The sequence below is a fragment of the Sarcophilus harrisii genome, chromosome 2, assembly GCF_902635505.1.
Source record: "Sarcophilus harrisii chromosome 2, mSarHar1.11, whole genome shotgun sequence".
Taxonomy (NCBI): Eukaryota; Metazoa; Chordata; class Mammalia; order Dasyuromorphia; family Dasyuridae; genus Sarcophilus; species Sarcophilus harrisii.
Window position 1 is genome coordinate 576,461,945 of NC_045427.1, and position 19,501 is coordinate 576,481,445.

At 33.0% G+C, this 19,501-nt stretch overlaps 1 protein-coding gene and 2 non-coding genes across 3 annotated transcripts in view; all 3 read right to left on the minus strand.

Moving 5' to 3' along the window:
• Positions 1-19,501, minus strand: part of EIF3A (eukaryotic translation initiation factor 3 subunit A) — a 39,851-nt gene that overhangs the window by 14,328 nt on the left and 6,022 nt on the right. Inside the window, exons 2-11 of the mRNA XM_031955940.1 lie at positions 14,573-14,763; positions 14,161-14,297; positions 12,407-12,570; positions 10,270-10,469; positions 9,600-9,808; positions 6,458-6,629; positions 1,980-2,084; positions 1,460-1,558; positions 696-812; positions 316-501 (exon numbers count right to left, since the gene is read on the minus strand). Of these exons, the coding sequence (XP_031811800.1) occupies positions 316-501; positions 696-812; positions 1,460-1,558; positions 1,980-2,084; positions 6,458-6,629; positions 9,600-9,808; positions 10,270-10,469; positions 12,407-12,570; positions 14,161-14,297; positions 14,573-14,763 (1,580 nt within the window). The remainder of the gene's footprint in view (positions 1-315; positions 502-695; positions 813-1,459; positions 1,559-1,979; positions 2,085-6,457; positions 6,630-9,599; positions 9,809-10,269; positions 10,470-12,406; positions 12,571-14,160; positions 14,298-14,572; positions 14,764-19,501) is intronic.
• Positions 959-1,089, minus strand: LOC111718942. The gene has a single exon (XR_002769298.1). It is a non-coding gene; the product is annotated as a small nucleolar RNA SNORA19 (small nucleolar RNA).
• Positions 5,533-5,662, minus strand: LOC111718945. The gene has a single exon (XR_002769299.1). It is a non-coding gene; the product is annotated as a small nucleolar RNA SNORA19 (small nucleolar RNA).

Consider the following 19,501-nt stretch of genomic DNA (forward strand, 5'->3'; position numbering starts at 1 on the left):
TCAGAATTACACTGGAAAAAAAAAAAAAAAGAAACCCTACAAATTTGAAGGAGCTGTGATACAATGCTAACCCTGAAATGAAAGAGAAGGAACAAATATTTTTCAGAAGTTGTCTTTGAAGAGTACTGAAGAAGTTAAATAAGAAAAAAAAAAAAAGACCCACAAAGGTAAAATGGATATTCTGATGATTTGACCAACAGCTCTCTGGTGAACATCATCTAAATAGTTTGCTAAAGTTCATAATCCTATTCTTTGTGTAATGTATCATTTACTTTCTTCTAAAAGTTTAGCTAAAATTATCTAAAAGATACATACCAAAACATGAGCAGGTTTAATAACTTCCAATGCCTTGGCAAGCACGGAAGACATAGCAGTCAGCTGATTTCTTATCTGCTCAGATGGCATACTTTGAAGATGAGGACCAATTGGAGCATCTTCTCGAGTAGAATAATTCAAATCAGATCCAAAACTTAATGTTCTTGAAGTATGATCAATACGAACCTTTACAAATTACATTAAATCATAGTTATTCATATCTTAAGTTTAATAATCATGATTTAAATTATATGCAACAACTTATGATTCTTTTATAGTAGCATTGCTACTATAGTAAGTGTACTAATAGATCCATATAAATATTCTGAATAACATTCCTCTCCCTTTCCCTCTGTGGTCCTTTTTTCAATAGCACTCACTTGCAAATCACAATGTCTGGCTGCATCTACAATAGCACGTTCCAGTTGGAAAGCATCAACAAAAGGAACCAGAGAAGTCAGACGAGAGAACTCAATGCTCTGATATATCTGTGCCACCTGCATAAGAACACATGATTATTTTTTTCTTTCTAATCCTATAAAACATTAACAGAAAAAACCTTTGTGGTCACATCAATTATTTTAGAAAAACTGGGTTAAGAAACATTGTTTGAAATTTTCCTCTAGTCCTAGGTTGGTATTGTATTTGTTTGAAGGAGACTGGCAGCATTACTATATGAAGTTGTGCTGCTAATTAACCTTCTACAAATTGTATAGCACATCAGAAATAACACTGCTTCCTGGAACAATGAAAGCAGGTCAATGAAATGTGCATAAAGATATAATAAATACTAACAAAAACTCATTTACATATTGCTGAGACTTACAAACCATTTCACCAAGTGAGCAAGTATCTGAGAAGTTCACCCACAGCTCTAAGGGTTAGTGTTAGGAGTCAAATATCTAGGTCTTCTGATTGGGGGTGGGGTGGGGGAGATTTCCATGCTGCCTCCAACAATATTTTTGGACTTCCACATTTTGATTGTTGGAGGCAGCAACAATCAAAAACAAAACAACAAGGAAAAAAAGGCAAAGCTCAACAATGCTTTTTGTTTAATATGTTTAAATATGAATAATATCAAGATAATTTTGGATTTAATCTTTTTACCTTATTCTGATATAAAATATTCATTTTGCATTTATACCTGCTGTAGAAGTCGGAGAATAGTGTTGTTTTGCAGTTGTGGAACATATTGTTGTAATTCAGGTTCTTTTTCAGCTTGATCTCTCACCCAATTTAGAACCTACAAAAATATTAAGCAAAAAATTCAATTAAATCAAACTTAAAAAAGATACTTAAAATACAATAATTATCAAATCACAGTAAAATACTTCAGAAACCTTTTACAAATGAGAACAAAGTTTTGACAAAACTACCAATTTGCTCATCTTTTTCTGAAGGAAGAATGGCTATGTCATATTTTTAATTTACCTCCAAAATTTTATTTAACATATAATAAGTATTTTATCTCTTTTAAAATCACTGGAATTTAGACTAAGTCCATTGAAGCACACCATTTAAAGTTGACATATACATCTTGGGAAGAAGTTTTTATTCTTCCTAGATAGTTAATTCTAAGCCAACCTCTAATTAAGTCAAGTAAGCCATTTTTAAAAATTCCCATCATGTAATTATTAAAAAATCTCCACAACAAGAACACTCACCTTTGTAACCCGATCACAAAGCTTTAGTGGATTGAATTCCACCTCCAGCCAATTATAAAGATCTTTCACTTCTGGAACAACATATTGTAATACGTTGAATCTAACCTAGAATAAACAGTGAAAAAATAGATATAAATGCCATAGTTTATTAATAACATGTAAAGGTAACCGATTTTATACTGGCTATAAACTAAAACCAGTTTCACAGGACTAAAAAAATGAAAAAGATTTAGACCTCTACAACTATAATTCACTATATATAATAGCGACAATCTTGAAAAGTTGAATATACAGGTAAAGCTCATTAAATGGATTCTGAAGTAGACTTAAAACTGGAGGTTTTCTCCAATTTTAGGAGAATAGGAAAATAAATTTCCTTATTAATGATCACCCATTTAAACTAATCACAAATTAAAAGAATTAAAAAATTCAAAGAAATAATTTAACCACAATAATGGTTTTGACAGCTTATTGATTCTTAAATAGACAAGAAATGGCCAAGTCAAAAAGAATTCTCTCGATCACTTATTTCTTCATGTAATTTTAGTCCTCCTTTATACATTAACTTCTATTTTCTGACATTCACTTCTTGAATACTAGCCCAAGTTACAAGTGTTAGTGGCTCTGCTAAAATTTACTATCATCCTTTTACATCAATTATTTCTAATCGCATTCCTCAACTCAAACTTTGATCACTATAATACCTTCCCTAAGTCAGGTCCTCCCACCCAGAGCCACTGCATATTTGATCCAACAACCTTCAATAAATCAATCTAGCACACAACAGCTAAGCCTAAAAATCTAATCATACCCAAAGAGGTCATAAAAAAGGGAAAAGGATCTATATGAAAATATTTATATAAAATAAAATTAATTATATTAATTTTATTTTAAAATTATTAATTATAATTTTATATAAAATATAGCAACCCTTTTCATGGTGGGAAAATATATGAAATTGAGGGATACTCATCAATTAGGGAATGGCTGAACAAGCTGTGTTATATGAATATGGAATATTATTATACAATAAAGAAAAAAACTAAGGACTTGTATGAACTGATGTTAAGTGAAATGAGGAAAACACTATACACAGCCATCAGCAATAATATGTGATGATCAACTCACAGCTCTTCTCAGCAACACAACAATACTGTCCCATAACCAGAAAAGGACTGACAGAATGGAGACTGAAGCTTATTTTTTTCCACTTACTTTATTCCCCCTTTTTTTTTTCTTCTCCTTTTGATCTGCTTCTTTCACAATTGTGACTAATATGGAAATATGTTTTACATGATAGAAAATAACTATATCAAACTGCCTACCATCTTTGGAGATGGAAAGGGGACGGAGAAAAGGAGAAAAAAATTTGGTAACTCAATATTATTAAAAATGAATGCTAAATTTTCTTTGACAATGTAACTGGGGAAAAATATAAAATACTATTTAAGAAAAGAACACAACCAATCACATCTCTTCCCTGTTCAAAATCTCCCATGGACACCACATACAGAATTAATTCTAAAGGGCAGGTAGGTGGCACAGTGGATAGAGTACCAACACTGAAATCGGGAGGACCCGAGTTCAAATCTGATCTCAGACACTTAACACTTCCTAGCTATGTGACCCTGGGCAAGTCACTTAACCCCAATTACCTTAACAAAACAAAGAAAAACAGAATTAATTCTAAATTACTTAAGCAATGTTCTCATTAATCTATTCTATCCCAATACCTTTCAATATAGCTCAGGTCAAAGTAGTTTACAACTTCAAACCATTTCCTCTGCATGAATTATCTTTCCTATTTCTTTGTCCTATCTTCGCTATATGACCCGGACACAGCTCTAAACCACAATTAAGTGCTATCTCTCTTGACATTACTGCAACAGTATATAATACTCATTTGGTAAATTTAAGTTTCTAAACTCCTTGAGAACAAGGTAAGAATCAAGTTCAAGTCTTTCTTGTTCCAGTGTTTTTTAGCATTACTATGCATATAAAAGGTAATAGTAGTCTCTTCAATCATACTGAGTATATCCTGATAAAAATAAAGTTATAACATTCCTAAAATTTTCTGTGTAGAGGAAGTAAAAAAGTACAAATTAGGCTTTTTAATATAAAACTGAAGTGACAAAGAAACAAGCAATGGTGCTATAGTTGGATAAATTTGTCAAGAGGAAGAAAAATAAAAAGCATGACAAAAAGGAAAAAAAATACTACTGTTTTATGAAAATTGGTGCAGTGGTAGGGAGAGTAAGGTTCAAAGTGAGATAGAAATAGAATAAAAATCATTAAGGGCAGCCAAAGGAATGCTTACAGCATGCACTCAATGAAGTTCTCAAAAATGGTTCTCTAACTCAACAATTTCCTTTGATAGATACCTATATAAAGTTCTCAGTCCAAACCCTTCTCAGAAATATAAGTCAGGTAAGTTACTTCCCAACACTCAAACTGGTTTAATCAGTTGCTAATTCTTCCATGCATTGTCTTCTTTTATGTCATGACTACACAGCTTAAGAAAACTCATTTATTCCCAAGTTCCAATACTATAGTTCCAGACAATTGCCATCTCTTAAGTATGGGAAAGTAATGTTTGAAGTGTCAGTAATTTCTCTCAGATAAGCCAGAGCAGAATTTCAAAGGAAAAGTTTCCCAAGAAGGCCAATGTGTCAATCACATAATTACTCCTAGTTAGACATCTCCTTTTCCTGTGATTCTCACAATACTAACTTTTACTTTACATGACCTCTTCTAAGTTGCATTATCTTACCTTGGTTACCCAGAATGTCATTTCCATATGATCCACTAATTATAGTCATTTTTATTGATAATTTCCATAAAGTTCCACAGGTTTTTACTTTAGCTTCACAAATGATCAGAATTCTTTCAAAATTAAGATATTAGAGTAGATGTTTATAAAGGAATATTTATAGCAGCTCTTAAAGAGGGTGCCCATCAATGGGGAAATGGCTAAACAAATTATGGTAAATTATTGCAATGAATTATTATGCTGTAAGAAATGATAACCAAGGATGATTTCAGAAAAATCTGAAAAGACTTAACTTGAATTGATGAACAGTAGACAACAGAACCAGGATAACACCGTACACAATATCAGTGATATTGTACAATGTACAACTAAATGATTGAACTTTTCAAATGATTGAATTTTCAGAAATACAATGATTCCAGATGATGCCTAAACACTCATGATGAAAAAAATGCTATCCCCCTCTAGAGAAAAAATTGATGGTGTCTGAATAAAAACCAAAGCATACTATTTTTTTCTTTTTTGGTCCAAGTTTACGTGCACAAAATGAATACAGAAACATTACTGCTTATTTGACAGTACCCATAAGCTTTATTAAAGTGCCTACCATCTTAAGGAGAAGAAAGGGAAAGATAGAACTAGAACTCAAAACTCAGAAGGATGCTGAAAATTGTTTTTATATGTAACTTGAAAAAATATACTAAAAGTTGACATCTATAAAGAAATTCAGAGTTTCATCTAAAGCACCTTATCTTTAAGGTTTACATTTTTCTTCAAAATACTACTTGTTTGAAGGGGACTGGCAGCAGTACTATTTCAAGTTATGCTGCTAATTAACCTTCTACAAGTCATATAGCACATCAGAAATAACACTGCTCACAATAAAATGAAAGCAGGTCAATGAAATGTGCGTATCTTAATCTGTAGAAAATAAAAATTTGAGTCTATAAAAAATTTTTTATCACCTTAAAAACATAATATTCAATTTAGACAATGATGACTTCTTTTTCCATCTGTTAACTCATCCTAGAATGTTCTCCTTCCTTACCTCTTCCTTCTGACTCTACCTTCTCCAAAGTCTTTTCCATTCCTCCCCTGCCCCACACACAACTACCTTGTTGCTGTCTATCGTATTTAATTTTTACTGTTTATGTGCTGTATATGTTGTCTCCCCTATTAGCATATGAGTTCTTTGAGGGTCAGGACCATATATTTTGCCTTTCTTTACAATCTCTGCTTGGAACGAAAAAATCATTTGATAATTGCTTGTTGATTTCTTATATTTATTACATAAATATCTTATATCTACTAAAAAAAAAAAAAAGTTTCCCTATGTCAAAACTATAGTACCATACTTAATAATACCACATTTCAGTTACCAAGGATTAAAATTCACTACTCAAATTGTACCACAAGAAATTCCCTACACAATTCTTTGGCCCTGTTAGAAATAGGCATTTCCCTTGCCACTATATCAAATACCATAATTGGAAGTATTACATATTAACTCTTACAATATAATTCCTCTATTTACAAAATATAAAGGATTTTGTAAATAGCATTAAAAAAAAAAACTTTCTAGTTAAAAAGAATCATTTTCCCCTTTTTAATTCTACTATGATTCTGAATCAATGGATTTACCCCATAAGGGGGAAAAAAAAATCCATTGAAAGTTAAGAGTGTCCAAATGGCTCAAATTGATACCTACCATATCATTAATAAGAACAATTCGTGTTGGTGGAGCCTGGAGACCTAACAGTGTTGCAAGGCGACGTTGCTTTTCAACTATGATGCCATCCATATCCAGAAGTCGAGCAATATCAGTACGCTCTGGAGTAATAGGAATGGAGAGTGTGGCTAAAAGAACTCTAGTTGACATTCTGTTGAGAACAAAGTTACAAAAGAACCTTTTATAACTTGATATTCACAATCTATTCAAGTTACATTCAATGTTTTTCCTTATGACAAATTTTAAAGGAGTTGCACCCTATACAGTGAACACAGTAAAGAAGAGATACTTTTCTGGTAGATTATTCTTATATAGTTATCAAAAAGAAAATGGCAAACTTCAAATGTCTATCTAGTGACTTGGAACTGAAAGTTAGGCCACTTATAGAAAATCAAAAATTTTATGATTACAGTAAGAACTGTAAACTCATATGTGAAATGTATTAATAGTCTGCTTGTTGCTATCCATGGGGAATTCTTTGTGCATTGTGACTTATATAACTGAGAAAAGGAAGATATGTGGTTAATAAATTAATTCCATTGCCAATTACTGAGTCTTAGTTCAAATACAAGGAAAAAAACAAAACAAAACATTATAGTCACTTAATAGCTAGGGCCAATATATAAAAGACCAAAGAATCATACAATAAGATTTCCCAAAAGAAAATGTTTATTTCAGCCATTTATACCCAGAGACAACAACATAGCATTTTCACTCATGTCGAGTTGTCTTTCTGTATTTTTTCCCTTTTTGATCTGATGTTTTTGTGCAGCAAGATTATTATATAAGTATTTATACATATATTGGATCTAACATCTATTTTAACATGTTTAACATATATTGGATGACTTGCTAATCCTCTTGCAAGGAGGGGAAAACATGGAATATACAAGGTTTTGTAAGGGTCAATGTTGAAAAATTTCCCATGCATGTTTTGTAAATAAAAAGCTATAATTAAAAAAAAAAAGCTTTAATTTAAAAAAAAGTTCATTTATGCTGCTGCTTTATTTTTCATAATTAAGTGTCAAGACAAGTGAAGCACTACAAATGTTTCAGAGGCGGTGCTTTTTAACCAATATAAAAGACATTATTAACAGAGATTTGATAATAAAATTAAACAAGTATGCTAGAGAAATCGCGCTAACCAAAAACTAAAAATTCAAGAGGCAAGTTAAAGCACAGAATATAATTGAGATTTCAAAAATTGGTTTTAGTATTTTCTTTAAATTGCATTTAAAAAGTAATCAAAGGAAAAGATATCATAACTAACATTTTTGAAAGAGTCTCCACCAATCAAAAGTACCGATTCCAAATGAATGGTACTGTCTAGTCTCTCCATCTACTTCCCACTGACATTTTAAGTTTCTCAATACTGGATATAAAAGTGATTTGTGGCCCATAGCAACAATTTACTCAGATTTATCTTTACTTAAATGGACTACTCTATAAAACAGTTTGTGTGATTAAATTCATTCTTGGAAGCATAATCAATAAAAACTTCAAAACAATTCAAATTTCTATTTACAAATTCTCCATCATTCAGTCACTGACAAAATAGTCCCTTATTTACTGTGAGTGGGGACCAAGTGTTATTTTCTGTTTAAATCTGTAGGGTATTGGAAAAAACTCTAAGGTAGAATTATAGATAACTACTTCCTATCTGGGAACTTTTTAGGAAACATCCATAAGCAGGGGATACAAATTTTGAGACAATGAAGAGGGAAAAAAACAGTACAGACAAGTTGTCATTTTATATAAATTCACATTACACAAACTTGCCTTTACCAAAAAGAATTCTGCTACCTCTTATATCAGGGACTTGACTTGAGACTTTTGTCCCATTCTATCTACCTTCCCCCCATTATTGGCCCCTCTGCCTTCTGTCTGTCCCCTCTTTGTGTCCTGTCTGGAGCCCATGTGTCTGCCCCCAGCACATTCTTCCTCTAAGCTCCAGGCAGACCCCCATATGCTTTACCCACACCCCTTATTATGTTACTCCTCCTATCCTTGATTCTCTGTCCCTGGCCTCCACATGTCTTTGAATTGTGTGACAGCCCCCTCTTCCTCCATGAGCACATAGACTCCTTCCTGTCTCCCTCTCTTACCCAAGTCCATGTGCAAATTTGTATTATGTAAAAAACATCATTTCACGTAGAGGTCTATGGAACAGTCCACTTACATAATAGAGAACTGTGTATGGAACCTGGAAGGCTCAAAGGGAAATTGCAGTCAAAGAGGTAAGAGTCTAGAAAAGGTGAAACCCACCTCCAACTAAAGGTATACCCAATCTTAACATCTAGGAAACTCAGCCTTGGCAAATCTGGGAAGGAGAGAACAGGATACACATTACAGAGTCTAAAAGATTCGGTTTAATGTAAGATACGTAACATTGAGGCTCACCCTCAGAATTCTTTAGACAGGATGAAGCAAGAAATAGGAATGTGTTCCTTTGCTTTACAGATATCAACTGTAAATTTAATAATTTGAATTTACTTTGCTTTCAGGTACCACTAAGCCCCAAGTAACTAAGGGGAATAGAGTAATCCCTTTTGTGGCAATGAAAGCCAAAGAAAAACAGATTACTACCCTTAGAACCAGGAAAATCTCAGTGACAGGATACAGGATTCAGGTGTGTAAAAAGATTTCTCTTTTCTAAAGAAATAACTAAAAGTTTCCCTCATTTTGTCAAATTCAAAAAATGTCAAAATTTTCCTTTGCAAAGTAAAAACACTGAGTTGAAAGGCACTGTTGTTGGCTGAATAAGTTATAGTATGTCAAAGTAAAGGAATATCATTGCTCTATAAAAAAATGAACAAGATTATTTTAGAAATGCCTGGGAAGATTTTCATGAACTGATGCTGAGTGAAACAAGTAGAACCAGGAAAACAATGTACACAGTAACAGCAAGATTGTGCAATGATAAACTATGACTAACTTGGTCCTCTTAGTAGTTCAGTGATACAAAGCAATACCAGTAAACTGCATAGAAAATACCATCTGCATCTAGAGTGAGTACAATGGAGACTGTTTATGAACTCAGTTCATTATAAATAATGCATTCCTTTAATTTTAAAACATGAAAATTTAAACAAATTAAAAAGAAAATTAAATCTCATTTTACCTCTGCATTTCTTCTTGGGTAAGATTCTTTCTCATTTCTCTAGACAGATGGTAAAGTCGGTGGAGGGTAGATGCATGAAAAAGAGCATTCCCAGATTTCCAAAACACAGTCGAAACTTTGTTATAGTAATTTGCCATCAACTGAGGTTTAGGTGGCTTTTTAGATAATGAAAATAAACCATGAATATCTTCTACTGCTTTGAACGCTTCCTGAAAAAAATATCAAAATAAACCTCAAATTCAGCATGCACAAAACACAATATACAACTCAATAACTAAAAAATACAATTATATAATCACCAAGTATATATTTGGGATGTACATGTTTCATATGGGGCTCACTCACATACAAAGCTACTAAGCATTAGAATACCCTATATATCATGTACACTTATGTCAAATGGAATATCTTATCAATAAAATGACCAGTAAGAGTTACTTCTTTTTTTTAATTATAGCTTTTTATTTACAAGATATATGCATGGATAATTTTTCAGCATTGACAATTGCAAAACCCTTTGTTCCAAATTTTCCCCTCCTTTCCCCCACCCCCTCCCCCAGATGACAGGTAAGAGTTACTTATTAAGTAGACAAACTAAGATGTATACACTCAGTTCAGTTACTATGAAGACTTATGGGTTTATTTTTATTTTTTAAAATCAAAAGCATACCTGCCACAATTCCATACTTATAGCACTGTCCAATTGTACAAGTCTGGTTTCCAGATGCATAGACTGGCTCTCAGGATTATTAAGATTTATGGCTGTACTTTGGTTGTGGTGGCGTTGGATCTGTGACAAGTGCATCCTTAGATTGTCACATAGCTTACGGAACTCAGCCTTACGAGTATACTGGAGGCAGAATTTGAAAGCTACAAATATAATTGTTAAATTTATTAATATTTCCCCACAGCTAACAAGTTTTGCAGGATTCTGAATTTCATCAACCTAGGAAGATGCTTAATTTTATTTAAGATACATATCAAGTTAGCATAACTATCTTAGTACCAGAGACATCATCACTTCATGTTTTATTTAATGTGTCCCAAATCTCTAGAACACTTTGATAAATTAAATTCCAAAACAATATTCTCAAAACATATCCATAATTAAAGGTAAATTGTCAAGCTTTCCAGTTTCAAAGTCTATGAAATATAAAACATTCTATTTTAAATAGGTTAAAATTCAATAATAGGGAATAATCAATATCAAACATTTTAATTAAATTTTTACAAGCACTACCTCCATGTTAGAACTTCCACTGATACTTAATTGAGCACATGGAAAAATAAATTTTGTGTTACTTTTAAACACATTTTAACTTCAAAGTTATTTAAGCATATAGTAACATGACAATGCCAAAAGTTTTTTTAAATTATAATACATTCTGTCAAGTACCTTAAAAAAATCCCACAAAAATTCTGTAAAGGCCAATTTATTGTAAGCAAGTAAAATGACCACTTCTCCATCTTAATGAAGGACAGTATCAATAAGGAAAAACGTATGTTTCAGCGTGGTTTGAATCAAAGTTACCATTAAGCTGTAAGAACCTATCATAAAAGTCAATAACTAAAAAACACAATTCACAATTATATAAGCAACAAAATATATATTTGGGGTGAACTACAGGTTTCCTATGCAGGTCACTCACAAGCAAACCTAATAAATATTAGGCTATCCTGTATATAAGGGCTTTTTAAACTTTTTCCACTCACAACTTCTTTTAGCCCAAGAAATTTTTATGGGACTTTAGGTATATAGATATGTAAAAGTGGTATACAAAAAATTTTTACTGACAATAAAATCACAATTTCACAATTCCCACATTCAGTTACATTACCCCAAATTTGGTCCTAACCCAGAGTTTTTGTTCATGAATGCTTAAGTCAAAGCAAAACACTGACTTAATAGTAATTCATTATCAAAAAAGTGACACATAGGAGTTACTAAATAAATAAAAAGGAGAGTCACAGAAGTTTATTTACTATGAAGTTTCCTACTTAGGACTCCTAGTTTGGGGAAAAAATATTAACAGAGAAAGCAGTACAATATGGTATAGGGACATAAACATTTTTCCCAAGAGCTGCCATACTAAAAAGTTAGCAAGGAAGTAGCCTACTTATCTAAAAGTAAGACAAATATATAGTAACATTTATTCTAATGAATCCAAATGCCCAAGGTGGGAAATGCTTCTGAGTAGAAAATAGCTGCCCAAATCCATGCAGAAATTTTTTTGTAGAAAAATTAAAGCCAGCCTTTGACATTTAGTCAAGCATGGATAAAAGGTATATTAGTTACAACACAAAACACTGAGAAACAATTAGAATTGAGAAGAACCAAATAATCTAACATCTTTCACAAAGTTTGAGGCTGTCATTGCATAGCACATATATAATGTTTATGTAGAATTTACTACACTTTAAGTATGTAGTAATTTAGGATTTCCATTATAAAGTGTTTAAAACAAAATCCCGCTGCTTAAAAAGCTAAGAGTCAGATGCCAAGAAAATTCACTGCTGTAATGGTTTTCTAAACATTTACCAACAACTTTTCTTAAACACCCTAGCGTGCTCATGTACATTTTTATTCATAGTTATCTAAATACAGCTTAATTCAATCTTTATACTTCAATAAATTTATACCAGTTATTTTTCATTACGGCTTAAAAGAGCAGCAAATAAATGCAATTAAGTCACTTTAATGACAAGTTTAACAATTTGAAATTAAAAAAGAATCATCTGTAAAACAAAATACATTTAAAATAAAATTTACAAATTACTTCATTCAGACTTGATGTCGTTTGTTTTACCTTGCTGGGCGATATCATGGTAGAGACGCTCTACTCTAGAATTATTTCGAAGAAGGTCCAAACATTGTCGATATGACTCCCATAAAAATTTAACCCAGGGAGTTAAAAGCAATCTGTCAGTACGGTCCTGAGTATCTTCACCACTTACAGCACTTAGGAGAACACTACAAGTGGGAAGAAATATTGTTGAGTACAATTTTTTACATCACTATTTGAAACAAAGAACTAAATCTACCAACGACTGCCATTAAATGGACATGACAAATCAGTCATAAATAGCTATGCCTTTTATTTCTATTCTTAACAAATGTAATATAAAGATCAGAATTTTTGCAAATCATTGCTCATACAAATAATTAAATAAGCAGCTCATAAACACAAAAGCTAAAATAAACTGTATTTTTAAATCTTTATTTTTGTGTATATCTACTATGTAAATTTTTTTACTCATGGGGAAAATAAACGTCTATTACTAAAATCTTATCCTACTGGTCACAATATATAGGCTAGAATCGCAGAATGTCAGAATTAGAAGGCACTTCAAAAACTATCTAGTTCAACCCAAACCTGAAAATCCCCACTACAACACTCCTAACAAACCCAACCTCCATTTAAAGAACCCTAGAAATTGGGAACCTGAGGAAACCTTTTTCTTTTAGGGCAGCTCTAATTAGGAATTATCCCCTTTCTAACAAGGCCAAAATCTGCTTCTTTCTAATTTCCTTTTTCTGCCTGGGGCAAAGAAGAAACTTCATTACCTTTCCAAACAAAGGATGAAATACTTAAAAGATAGCTGTCAATATCCACCCAACATTTCTCTCCCTTAAGCTAAATATCAACCAAACCTCAAGTGGGCAAGATGCCAATTACCTTTCTCAGAACATATTCCAGTTTATCAATATCCTTCCCAGGAAGAGGCACCCAGAACTAAATACAATAGTTATCCCTTCCATATCACGGTTGTTAGGGATATGCACCATGGATTCCAGAAAAAAATGTGTTTAAAATTTTTTGGCCCTCCCTTCATACCAAAGAAGTCCAGATTGTTTTTTTCTTATATTTATATAACCAACACATATTTCATGCATTTCAGCTTCTAAATTGTCTATGTCACCTGTGACATCTTCAAAATTCCCATTTAATTTCTCATACCAACCGGCATTGCAGAGAAATTTTGTTGGATAAAATTGCAATACGGAAGGGATGACTGTTCTCAAAAGAGACTGATATGGGGAGCATATGGCAGCACTGTTATTGCCTTGGTTTTTGATAGTATATATCTTTTAATGTGGCCTAAGATGGCTACAATATCACACTAAATTTCCAATGATCTTTCAATCTACTTAAAAAAATCTTTTCCCATTCACATAAATTGTCATTCTTAAACCTCTCCTCAATTTTACACTTATGCCAGATTTTTTTTTTAGCCTAAGAGAAGTTTTTTCATTCGTTCATAATAATTTTTTTTATTAGATCTAGTCCAACAGACCATTGAGATCTTTGTTGGATTCTATAGTCCATATCAACTCTCAGATAAACATGCAAAGTGAAGCAAGTTGTAGTTCAAAAAGGCTTGTTTTATATGTGTAATGTTCTAAGTATTTAATAGTCGCAGTTACTGAGCATTATATACAAAGGTGGTTGGTTTGTTTTATAAAATTTCATGAACAAACTCTGCCTCAAAGTGCCAATGCCTGACAAGAATGTGAAGATTGGCTGGTGGTTATTATCTCATTTAGTATAATGGTACTCACCTCTCAGGTGTTTGAATATTATCCAAGTCTTCTATATCTAAGACCATTTGTTGTGATTCTTCCTTAGCAGCTTCAGTTTTTTCTTCAGCCAGCTTCAAGTATGCCCTAACTACATCCTCTAAGGATTTGATGTTAACCTACAAGTATACATAGTCAAAGCATATGAAATTAGTTTCATTCAAAAATCCATGACACTTCTGAAAGGCAAATTCATGCATATATTATGTGTGTGTATATACATACACATAATATAATTCTAGTATACATGATATAATTATATATACTATAATGAGAGCTCAAGAGTCTTGAATGACCACTGTAAATTTTAAGAAAAAGCAAGCTCCTGCAAATCTTACTAAGAGCTTATTAAAATTCTCATGAATGAATAGTACTTGCCTTTCACAAGTCTTACCTGTTGACAAATATTTTTGTACTGATATAATCCTTCCTTAGCCAGGTGGCTCTTGCGGAGGTCCACGCATAGTTCTAGGTATTTTAGCATAATAGGCTCGTGTATTTTTTGCCATGTCCGATGTTTTTTACTTTTCATAACATCATAGAGAACATCAAGGGCGGGCTGCTTCTTGCCAACTTCGAGAAATTCTAAAAGGTAATTCAGAGAATCACAATCAGTTACATAAACACCAAATTCCAAATTTATTTAAATCATTTTAAAAGATTTATTGAGTCTTTTTATTTTTTAATCAATTATTGCTTTTAGATATCATCCCACATTCAGAGCTTTCACCCACTACCAACCCTCTTTTGTCAGATAATAAATGAATCTGACAGTATACACAACCTTTCATACCTGTACTACTCCCATTCCTCCTCTTCTTAAGCATTCACTTTTAAAAACCACTTTTGAATTTGGAATTGCCAATCAAAAGTGACTGTGAGGTGGTAGATTATAGTACATAAGAAAAGTCGATCCTGGAATCAAGAAAAAACTAGCTGCAAATCCTGTTCTTCATTACTACCTATGTAGTTAAGGGTAACCATTTAGTATCTCAGAGACTCAGTTTCTTCCGATGGAAAAGGGGAGGGGGATGTAAACTAGGCAGCACTCTGAAGTTCAAGTGAGATCATGGATTTAAAAGCATATTAAAGTGCTGTGACAATTGTTGTTATTTAATTATCCAACTAATTCAGACTTATAATTATTAAATTAGGGCAAAGATCTAGTCTCTATATATTAAAAGACAACCAATATCTTTTTTTTTTAAATCCTTAGAAAGACAAAATGGTTTTTTTTCCCCAAATTCAATGACAATGAAAAATTCTTAATGTTGAGAGCTTTACTAGCTTTTATACTAATTATCTTTAAATGAAAATTCTCAGAGACAAAAAGCTCCAGAAAATATTAAAATCAGGGAAAAGTCAATGTCATCCCATTCCATTTCCCTTGAGGAACTAAAGTATAACAGCAGAGTAGGAAAATAAGACTTGTATCTAGGTGTCAGGAAATCTAGATTCCAGTTCTACTTTTCCCATTATTTGATTTTGCTGAGGGTAACAATATGTAACATCTCTTCCTAACTTTATTATAAAAGTTTATTATCAAAAACTTCTAAATGTTAAGACAGTAGAAAATAAAAACAAAGGCAGAGATAATGGTAGAGAGATGAGTAATATCTAATGAATAGAGGGGAAAAAGAAGTTCCCTCAACAAATGGTCTTGATTAAAGGATGGGAAGAAGAGAGCCTGGGAATTTTGAGAGAGGAAGTTTTGGAAAAAGCTACTGGTAAGTGGGATAGTAAATTTGAGAAGTATAAAAGGACCACCTGCTACATTTAAGAGTCTGAGATTACATAACAAATTTGTAGTGGATTCAACCAGTGAAAAAAATCATGATTTTTTCCAGTTTCACATTGTAGCATGAATAGAAGCAAAGGTCTCAAATGATGTGATTAGCAGGCTGACTTGGATGACAGGATGAAATGCCAAGAGACTCAAGAAAAGAGGATGGTAGAGTTGAAATGAGTAATAATAAATTACTCCAAAGTCATAATAGCAAAGCTGCTATGCAATTTAATACTAACTTTTATCAAACTTGTCTTAAAAATGAATACTCTTGAAATGGTATAGACAACACAATTTTGGTTAGTTTTTAACAATGATCATCAAAACAATCCCTTCTACACCCACAAGTGATTCCATCTCATATTCTCTAATTGCATCCTCTATCTTATTCATTCTTTCACTCTTCTGGTTGCTTCTCTATTGTCAACATGTCTATATCTTCCTCATCCTCAAAAAACCCTCATGTGATCCATTCGTTCTTTCTTTCATCCCTTATTTTTGGTTCACTGAAGGATCAAGATAGGAAAGAGAAGTAAATATAATATGCCCATGTGTGATGGCCTGAAAAAGAACAAAGGGGTCAAGGGATTGAAGCTCACAGAAAAGGCAAATAATAGGGTTAGTGGTTATAAGGCAGAGGGAGAGGTAGAATTGTGAACAGATAAGTAACTTTCAGAATGCATAAACATGGAAGAAGTACCATCTGTGGCTGATGGAAAGGGTATAATAAGTATTTAGGTAATATGGGCTGAAGGACTCATTTTGTAGAAAAGTTGAGAAACTGGGAGGTTACAATCTTTGAAATACACCAATATGTATAAGGGAAATTGATAAGAAAACAAAGACTGAATCATGTACCAATCTCATTAAAGAAAGGGGAAAGCCTTAGAAGAGTACAAGAATTTAACTGAGTGGTTGATATAGATAAGATGAACTCACAAAGGAGAAATGAGTGATAATGAAAGAAGGTTCAATTTTTTTAGTACTTGACTATTGTCAAGATGAGAACAAGCACTTAAAAAGTACTTTAAAGTTTATAGCTTTTTAAATATATTGCTGCATGTGTTTATTCATCACAGCTCTTCAAAGTGGGTAGTATAATTGAACCCATTTTATAGATAGGGCTGAGAAAGATTAAATGATACGCCAAGGATCACACAGCTATTAATATGCTGAGCTGAGTGACCAGAGAATATAAGACAAGAGTATGAAGGGATGACAGGGTCTAGAGAAAGTTTTTAAAAGGATGAGGATACCTGGACATGTTTGAAAGCAGCAAGGAAGAAATTACGGATAGGGAAAGGTTTAAGATTTGTAAGAGTAAGGGGATAATCAAAGATGTAACCTGTCAGAGAAGATGGGAGAAATGAGATCAATTTCACATAATATGGGAATGGGTTGAAAGAAGAATTACCTCTCATTCTGGAGAAAAGGAGAAAAAATATCAAGAGGTTTTGAGATTAAGAGAATGGAAAAGAGGAATCTCACATTACATGTCCTCAATTTTTTTTTTCAACAGACCCAAGTTTCTCAGCTTAAAGAGAAGTGAGGAATGGTGGGTTGAGAAAGGAAAAAAAGTTTGGAATAGCTTCTATGAGGAGATAGAAAATCAGTTAAGAAGGAATAAATGGGGTCTGAGTGTCTTGCTCCTTTTGGAGTCCAGTTAAGGCTAGATAACAAATCTTTAATGTATCCAGTCAAGAAGGTTGTTAGCTTCATTCAATGCCTGATGAGGAATAGAGATAGAAGACTAATCCCAAACTGGCATCTGGCAAGTGAAAAAGCAGCAACAAGATAAGGAAGCCAAAAAAAAAAAAAAAAAAAGCAATGGAAACAAGGGGAATTAAAGTCAGAACTAGGACAATGGCTTGGTAAAGTACTGAGGAGAACTGGTAAACTCAGGATAAAGAAAATGAAGAGTACAGCACCACAGGGGAGAGATAAAATAAGGTTAATAGTCAGGGGAATGTCACTTTCTAATTAGGGAAATGGAACATGTATGGGTAATAACAAGCTCTCATGTGTGAACGTGAAGTATGACTTGTCAATTTTGATATTCCTAAAACAAAGTACAGGCCTGACCATTTCATATCCTCAATTCAACAAACTCCAGAATTTCCAATGAACTTCCTATCTATTCCAGAATGAAATATAAAATCATGTTTGTCAAAGTCCTTCAAGACCTGATCCCCTGCTCAAGTTTCCAATAATGTCTTTCCTGTCAATCTGATGGTCTTTTTTTGGCCCTCATCCATCTCAAAATCTACTTTGAAAGTACTGATCACCCTCTTCTAGATAGACTTAAATGGGTTTTCTCCTTGTTTGGCTCCTTTCCCCTCCTTTTCAGTATCTTTTGCTAGTGGCTCATCACCCATGATATCCTGTGCCCTGATTGCAGGTAATCTACAAGGTTCGATTCTAGGCCTTTTTCTCCATCTCATTCTCTTGGGAAATTCATCAACTTTCCTGGGCTTTTGGACTCAATTATTACTATGTCTTAGAAAAATGACTCACCTCTCTACATCCAGTTCCAGTCTCTCCTCTGAGCTTGCCTTTCATCAACAACTTACCTATTGAACATTTCAAACTGGATCATTCGGAAGCATCTTAAATCTTAAATTCAACCTGTTTATAACTCAATTATTGATCTTTCACTACACTTCCAACTTCCCTATTTCTGTTGAAAAAATCATCTACCACCATCCTGCCTGTCTCTCAGGTTTGTATTCTAAACATTATCCTTAACTCCTCACTCTCCTTCACCCCACATATCCAATCAATTGTCAAATACTGCTCTATCTTCACAAGGTCAAAATCATTTTCCAAAATCAAAATAGTTATGACCTTAATTCAACATCTTTATCACCTCTCAACTAGATCATTATTTTAAAAACCTCTCCATTAATATCACTGTTTCAAATGCTTCCCTTCTCAAGTACAGCCTACACTTTGCAACCAAAATAATTTCCCTCAAAACAGATCCCACCATATCATTTCCCCACTTAACACTAATGGCTTCCCATTGAATCAAGCCACATCCATGCTCCCAACTTATATTTTGGTTATCCTTGGATGTTACTCCTCCTCCTGCACTTTGGAAAACAAACTGGCCACATCTTCTTTTACACAACACTGCATCTTCATGCATTTGGCCAGGTTTTCTCTCCTGGTTAAAATTCACAACCCCTTTATTTCTTCCTAAAAAGTCCCTCTTTTCTTTTCGTTTATGATTTAGCTCAAGCACCATTTTCTGCATGAAGACTTCCCAGATTCCTCTACCACCCACCATAATTGGTGATGTCCTGCCTTGTATTTAATTACTCTGTATATAGTATTTATTTTATAGCTATGGTGTACTTTTTTATGTACTTGTCTCCCCCATGAGAATAAAATTCAATGTAGATAAAACGTTTCATTCTTTGTATGCATTGCCAATGCTTAAAAGGCAGTTAGCATATAGTGGACTCTTCTTGTTTGATTGACAAACTTAGAAACAACAAATGATTGTGTCCAGAATTATACGCTTATAAATATCAG